Source organism: Protopterus annectens, chromosome 3.part0, assembly GCF_019279795.1.
Source record: "Protopterus annectens isolate FY-2018-M chromosome 3.part0, PAN1.0, whole genome shotgun sequence".
Classification (NCBI taxonomy): Eukaryota; Metazoa; Chordata; order Ceratodontiformes; family Protopteridae; genus Protopterus; species Protopterus annectens.
Genome location: NC_056731.1, coordinates 452,148,744 through 452,156,611, shown reverse-complemented (window position 1 = coordinate 452,156,611; position 7,868 = coordinate 452,148,744). Strand labels below are relative to the sequence as shown.

Here is a 7,868-nt window from a genome sequence, read left to right as displayed (position 1 = left end):
ATGATCTTTCCATAGTCTATCAATCTTCTTCTTAAACTATAGCTATTGAACAATGTCATCCATCAACTCTTGTATTGCACTTTAATATAATCAGGTGTTATAAAAATTTCTGTCTCTATGGCACAGTAATCAGTAAAACCAACCTCAGAGGTTCTGTGACTCACTTCTTTCGAACACTCAGAATATAACACAATCAATTTTTGTTTCGATACAGCCTCTTTTATAAGTACACTCTCCTTTTTTACCTATCTAAAATATACCTGTTTTCATGAATCTCCTGTATACATGTATATCCTTATTAAATTTCCCTGTTTTTTCTTTAGATTACAATTAAAATTGCCAATGACTATGGTAACAACAGTTAACAGAAAAAAGAAAAACGTTTTCCACTTCCATAAAAAGCAATTTTCTACTTTAATTTGTATTGCAGCATATAAAACAACTATTCTCCATACCTTAGTTCCAAACTCTCAAATCAATTTTACATTTCCCTGATTTAACAACTGTAACATCAATAATCATTATATATCTCCATTAAATGAATGCTGCAGTACCAGAGCATTAGTCTTCCCCAAACCTCATCACAATTTTCCCCATATTATTTCTGCTAACTTGTATAATAAAATCAACAAATCTTATATATAACAAAAGCAACAAATCACATTTCTGCTTTTTATACAACATAGAAGTGTGTTCTTTTCTAATTAAAGTGTCCACATTTAAAGACATAATAATCATTTTCCTTTCTTTGTAGTGTTCTTTCACCTTTTCCCAAATGTACCCTTCCTCATCTTCATTCTCCTCCACACCACCTTTCACAGCTTCTTCCAGTGATACATAGACATCAAAATTGAGTATGAATTTCTATGTTAGAATCAAATACTTCATCTAATTTGTCACCATCCATGGGGTCTTATTCCGTATCATTATCAGAAAGCAAGTCATTTTATTTTTCTTGCCTGTCTTTCATACTTACATCATGAATTTTATCACAATCAAACCAGATGTTATTTGTACCCCCACATTTTCTACATTCTTTAATACTATGCTTTAATTCTCTACCTTGATGACACCTCCTTTTAGGGCATTCATTAATGAAATGATCAGCTAGCTGTACCACACTGAAAACATGTTTTGGGCTGTCTTTAATACCTTGCCATACCTTTCGACCACTAATAAGGACAAAATTAGGTAAATGCATAATAGTTCTCTCCTCATCTTCTAAACATACAAACCCCCATTCTCCAGTCCACTAATGTTTAATTTATATACAGATTTACATTTAATAGGAACAATGTACATCATTTCTTATTGTGTAACATTACAGAATGAAGCTGTAAACCTTATTTTCCTTTTAAACATCTTATCAGTCCCTTCAATAAAATAAACATTTCACAGAGCACAAATATATTTAGCTTCAAGCATGTTCACAAGTTTGTCTGCTTTATCATAAACTTCAAAAGTCAATTTACAAAAATCTTTGTTGCCAATGAGAATAAAGCTCCTTAACCTTCAGGTACAACACCTAAAGTACTTATTACATTGCCCCATATGTAATATCTATATTTTGTTTCCTTAGTTTTAGTCTCTAAACATACCATGGGCTTCTGTTTTATACGTGAAACACCCACAAAAACATTAATATGGAACTTATTCACAGAACCCTCACATATGCAATTAGAACAAACATATTCTCTTAGGTGAATTTAATTATTTTACAATTAATCCCTGACTGCTGTTGCAAAGGATCTTTTTTGTGGCCTTCTTCTGTTCCTAATTGTATACCCTCTCACTACTTCCTGGCATCTTGCAGTTCTGGAAGTGCTGCTACAAATCACCCATCAGTTTTACAACAATTCCATTTCAAACATTTTATATTAACACTCAGAACAAATGTGTTGTCAGTTGGGTGCCAAATCCAACATGCACATCTCTTTGAAAGTCACATTGTTTCCCTCTAATACCACTTTAGTATATCTCTCTGAAACTGTTGCCATTTCATTTTTTTTTCTTTTTTTCCTTCAGGACAGTGGAGTTCCTCTGTCACATTTCCCCACACATATATAACAAAACAGCTCCACCCTGTAAGAACCATATATACTAGCAATCCACAAAAATGTCTGGGTATCTCTATTTAGCAAATATAAAATTAAAAACACCAAATATAATTACAGACAACGAAATACAATATAAAAGCACAACATGTCATGGGTTCATTCCACTGCCTTCAAAAGAAACTAAAAAAGGATGCCATGGTACTCAGTTTCCTTTTTCAAAGGTAACTTATATACTCCCTACGTAAGTTCTTAGCACCACAAAAAAAAAAAAAAAGCTTGAGTTCAAGTATGTTTCTCTTGATAGACATTAAGAAGCAATTCAATAATATCATACACTGCTACAACTTTTATCTTCCATTTTTTCACTTCTTGCTTTCATATCTCCTATTCTGATTCATATAATCCTAGTCTCTTTTTCCTGAAAATAAATTACCTGTACTCTGTGTTTCTCAGCAAACATTCTTCCAAGATCACAGCTATTCCTAGTTTGCTCATTTAATCTTTCAGTTAGTCACTATACACATTTGTTTTTAACATTCAGAATCATATCTATAGAACTGAAAAAGTATAATAACTGGAACAAACCCCCCCCCCCATTTCCAGTTTTCTGTTTCTGTATTTTTCTCACCACTGCATTTACAACCAGTCCAATTAATAAAAGATTCACAAAGTATCCTTGTATAATGCCAATCTACATACACAAACCCTTGCTCACATTACCATTTACTGCTGGAATAATCATATTTGTTTGTCTTCTTTCGGGTTTTCCCAGTTAGGGGTCACTACAGTGGAACTCCGGTCCACTACTGATTGGCAGTGGATTTTTACAGTGCCAAGTTGCCAGCCCGACACCCAACCTTCAAAGAAGGCACACCCATTCACGCACGCACCTAACTGCATGTCTTCAGATGTCACTCAACCGTGGGGAGGACATGCAGACTCCACACAGAAGGCGCTCCAGCCGAGAATCGAATGGGACAACCTCTTGCTGTGAGGCGACAATGCTAACCACTGCACCAATCATATTTATTTAAAAAAAAACTATTCCCAACCACCTTCAAAGGTTTTTACAAACTTATAACAAATACCCTGCAGTCTCCAGTTTATAATGTAGTCCTTTACTCCCTTTATCCAAACAAATTTTACATAAACTGTTACTTCTTTTGAAACTAGGCCTTTCTCTTACTGGATTATTCATTACATCTAAATGTTTCATTAACCGATTATTATCTGTATCTATCAGTACTGCCTTGTGCTTCTACAACAGATTATATCACTTATAATCTAAGCCATCTCTTCTTCAAACATATCTGACTTCATTTTTTTTTTCTGTCTTCCTCTCCATCTATTAATTCATCTATCACTTTCCTAACATTCTTCTCTACTTAAATTTTCTTGTATACAGTTCTTCCAGAAAACTCTTACCACCTTCTGAGTTTTTAATATTCACCTTTCTATATCCTGCCTTTATATACCTCATTCATTAAATCTTTATAGTGTCCACATATTTCTCTCCTCCTTTTATATTCCATCTATATTCCTTCTTTACTTTTTCTTACGAGGTTAACGATTCTTTGTTTCACACAACGTTAACATTTCTGACTGATCTTTCCATTACCTTCTCATAAATTTTCTTGACATTTGTTCTATAACATCCATCCTAATCTTAAATGATTTGATAAGTTCCTCCTTTTTACAATCTTAAATTAACATATGTTTCTCCTTGTTTTCTTTCTGCTTTACCCTTGAGCTTTACTACATGCAAAGTTATGGTAAAAAAGTGAAATCTTTACTCCTTTGATATGTTCATTTAATCTTTCACCTTAAAACACAATCTTTGCTTTTATTGTTTCATGCTTCTATATGTAATCCTTATATTTGTGCCTATTATTAAATCAAGTTTACTTAAAACTTCTAACTATTTAATGTCTATAGCCATCTTTCTCTTTTTTGTCTTTCCAGAAAATGCCAAATACATTTGCTCTCCATATTACTAAAACTATTCTTACAAGCATGTGTTCTACAAATTTTATTGTACATTTCTTGTACAACATTTACGCCACCTCTGAACAATCTTCTAGCACCAAACTCCATAAAACAGGTTTTCCCAAACTATGGGACAAAATGTTCCTGTCCTCCTCGCTTACAAATCTGGAATCCTGTACACACGTGTTTTGATCAGTCTGCTTTAAACACTGGTAAAGAGTTAACCTCAGTTTTTCAAGCAATTCACATTAACATTAACATACTTTCTTTCCATCCATGTCTTTATCCTTATGCTGTCTCATTCTCTTCCTTACTCTCTTTCCTACACAATTTTTTTTTTATCAGAGGAAACTGATAAAAACGATTGTTTTGGATTCATACAGAACATCTTGATAAAGCCCAACATTAAACAGAAAAACATTGTTTTGGAAATGTTTTTGTATTTTTTTTTTGTCTTTTTGTTTTTTTTTTTTTTTTTTTTATGTTTTTGAATTTTTTTTCTTTTTTTTTTCTTTTTAAGCCAGCTACCACTGACATCAAATCCTCAACTTCCCAATTACTTCTCTTCCTGAGGTCATCGCATCTTGAGGATTATGATAAGCTTTTCTGGATGGTGGTCCCATCTCAATGGAAAAACTGTCAGCCAACTTAGCTACAAACATCCTCATGCATGATAGAGAGAAGCAGAGAAGCTGAGGCCATCATACATCAGCCAGCAGGGTTTTCACTTTAAGCCTTAATCCCGATGTGCTGGGATAATGTGATCTAATTTGGTGTGCAATGGTGCTTTAGTAAAACATTCCACTAATTCCCATTCATATGGTGCAGCACTGACTCTCATCAAGAACCCAGTATTATAATGAAACCCAGTGATCCACTCACATGCACCAGCACATCCGTGGCACCCTCCACACAGAAGAGGTGAGCAGGCAATACCTCATTCCTCCCCGACCCCTGATTAAGCTTCAACAGGTGCCCAAGGTGCTAGCAGAACATGGGTTACTCGGGTCAAAAGACTTGTGTTAAAAGACAAATTGTGTGTTTGTCCAAACTTCAGAAATGGATTCATCAGTTTTACAGAAGCCATCAGCCACTAGCACTACGTTAATGGAGACGGACCCATAAACAAACTGCTAGTCATTTACTTCTGGTCTGTAGCTGCTGTCTTGGCAAATTCAGTGTTCAGCATCAAATTTGTCTTCTGACTGCTAATATTTCCATTTGTAAAAAGTTAAATGTCTCTTAGTATGTGTTGTAATACTACAACAACAAATAATGTATAGAAGTGTCATTTTCAAAGATGTGTCTTCCTGATATTAAAAGAATGAAGTGTTCTTCACTCTCAGGAGCTGGCTGTTGCTCTTCAGTGTCAATTCAAAGTTTCAGTTGGAAATTTTTCCTCAATTGAACGCACTACACATGCAGGAACAACATGATTGAATCTGCCGCCAAGCTCCTTCCAGATCCAGAAAATAAATCTGCGGTATGCCATAATGCGAAGGACCCTAAAAAAAAAAAATGAATGAGTTTACTTTTCATAGCAAAAACAAGCAGTATTTTAAACATACTAAGCCCTGTCAGCCATATGTAACACAGCAAAACCTATATGGATTAAACAGTTGTGTTGTGCAGCAATATATCTTTTAGTGTAGAAAGACAATAACTTACAGTGTGCATAAAGCCTTTGTGATAACAGCACTGATAAACTGGATATGTGTGACTGGTTATTTCCCAAACCTCACACTGGTCAATTGATAGTTAACATTAAAAAACATTTCATAAAACATTTACTACTTACTCATGTCTTGGGATCCTTTCGTCTAGGGGCCCAAGTGTATATATGTACTCATTGAGTGTGCCCTCTAATACATATGGATTGTGACAGTTTGATGTAAACCCTGGATGATCACAAATGCAGGGTAGGCCTCCTGCTTCAGACATCTTTCTAAGTGTTGGTGAAAATGTATGACAGCACTTGCTCTCCTCATCTGTAGGCATCCAAAGGCAGTTTCCACATGTGCACCTTAAGGAAAATGATAATTACAAATCAGTAATTAGTATCTATATATATGTGCCACAGTTACAATACACACAGCATGTAATTAGTACGTACATAGGCCATTTACCAGTCAATACAGAGATGCTATAATACACAGTGCATGCATTCCTGGATTATCATGTGTCCTAATACTGGAAAATTGTCCTTTGAAATAATGCAAACCTCTGAAATTATTGATTAAAATGGAAACTTGAGTCAAAATACCAAATATGACAGGACAAATACATAGTGATAGTTCAGACAAAATAAAACTACAGCACTATTTCTTTAATAATAAATATGATTAAACTGAGTATCAAGGAAATAAAGAGAAGTTTACAAAATCTCGGGTTAGGGTGGTGTCATATTTTTGGATTTGGCTAGATGTGCATGAAGTTGATAAAACTGACCTTTTGCATGCTCTGCCGCTCATCACAATGCTGGTTGTGAAGCAGGCAGCTGAAGTGTGAAATAAAACAGCTGGATGCAACAGAGGAAAAGGCTCACAAGAAAAATCTGACACTGAGTGGAGAACCAGAATTAACACAGGCTACATTTATTGGAGTCCGTCAAGCTGTTGTAATGGACAGACAGGTTTTATGAAAATCTGTCTGGAAATTAAAATGGTATCTATGTTGCCACTGTCTGTATCTGAGATATATGCTGAAACTGGGTCACCTTGGTGATTTTTAGTACAATTTGAGACGCAAAAATAGGTACCATGGTAGTTATGGCATCTGGGAAGCAAATCTGCGGTACTGAGTTGAATTATGTACATAGACCATGATTATCTGGATACGATTTTTAATAGAGGCTGTAATCTTTGAAATGAGCCTTAATATTTGCTGCAAACCAAGTAGAGACACTCAGATCACAGAACATGAAAGACTGCCTGTCATGGTGGTCAGACTTGTAGAAAGTGAGCATTTCCGTTTCCTCATGTTCTCTCTCTTCTCCAGGAGTGTGCAGTTCTGGAGCTCAAATAGCTAAAGAAATGTAAACTGAAGTTTACGCTAGTTAATGAAGGCTCAAATAGCTAAAGAAATGTAAACTGAAGTTTACGCTAGTTAATGAAGGCTCAAATAGCTAAAGAAATGTAAACTGAAATTTAGGCTGACTTTCCCAGCTGTGCTGAAAGCTTTTTCAGAGGATGAGTGTTACCATTAACAAATGCTGAGGAAGCAATGGCTAAGTTAGTGGAGTTGTCGCTTCAGTCATTCTGACACGTAATGGACACTGAAAACTTAGGATTTACAAATGTGGGTGATCAGTATCTCAGTGAAGGAGGAATGAGGGGTGCAACAGTAGTCAGGTGGAAAAGGAAGAGTGTTTTCAATTAATGCAGCAGGGCACAGATGTTAACAAAGGCTTCATTCAGCAGTTTGATTGTGAACTTATAGGAACAGAATTGTTTATATTGGAACTGTGAAAGACAATATTGTAAAGATGGTTCCTTTCCAGTGGATTTCATCTGGAGGATGCCTAACTACAAAGTTATCCACTAGAACTACTGCAACTGAAAAGACTCTTGAGTTAACATGGCATCACCTGTACATTTATTTTACTCATTAAAAGTTTTTGTAAGAAAGTTGAATATTATTTATGAAGCAATGGTCGAAATGATGGGCATTTATAAGAATGGGACTGCAAAAGTTTACTGTAGAATTAGGTCTGTCGGGACGATGGCTGCAGCCAAGAAGATTAATGGTGCAGAATAGTGTATCCGATTTGAGTTTACTTATTTCCACGCTGCATTTAGAGATGCAGCTCTTATGTTAAAGCTGGAT

The 7,868-nt window shown here is 35.2% G+C and overlaps 1 protein-coding gene across 1 annotated transcript in view; it reads right to left on the bottom strand.

Annotated features, from left to right (window-relative positions):
* Positions 1-5,412: 5,412 nt before the first annotated feature.
* The window catches only part of LOC122796856 (homeodomain-interacting protein kinase 2-like), a 99,979-nt gene continuing 97,523 nt past the window's right edge, over positions 5,413-7,868 (bottom strand). Inside the window, exon 7 of the mRNA XM_044065599.1 lies at positions 5,413-5,548. Within this exon, the coding sequence (XP_043921534.1) occupies positions 5,413-5,548 (136 nt within the window). The remainder of the gene's footprint in view (positions 5,549-7,868) is intronic.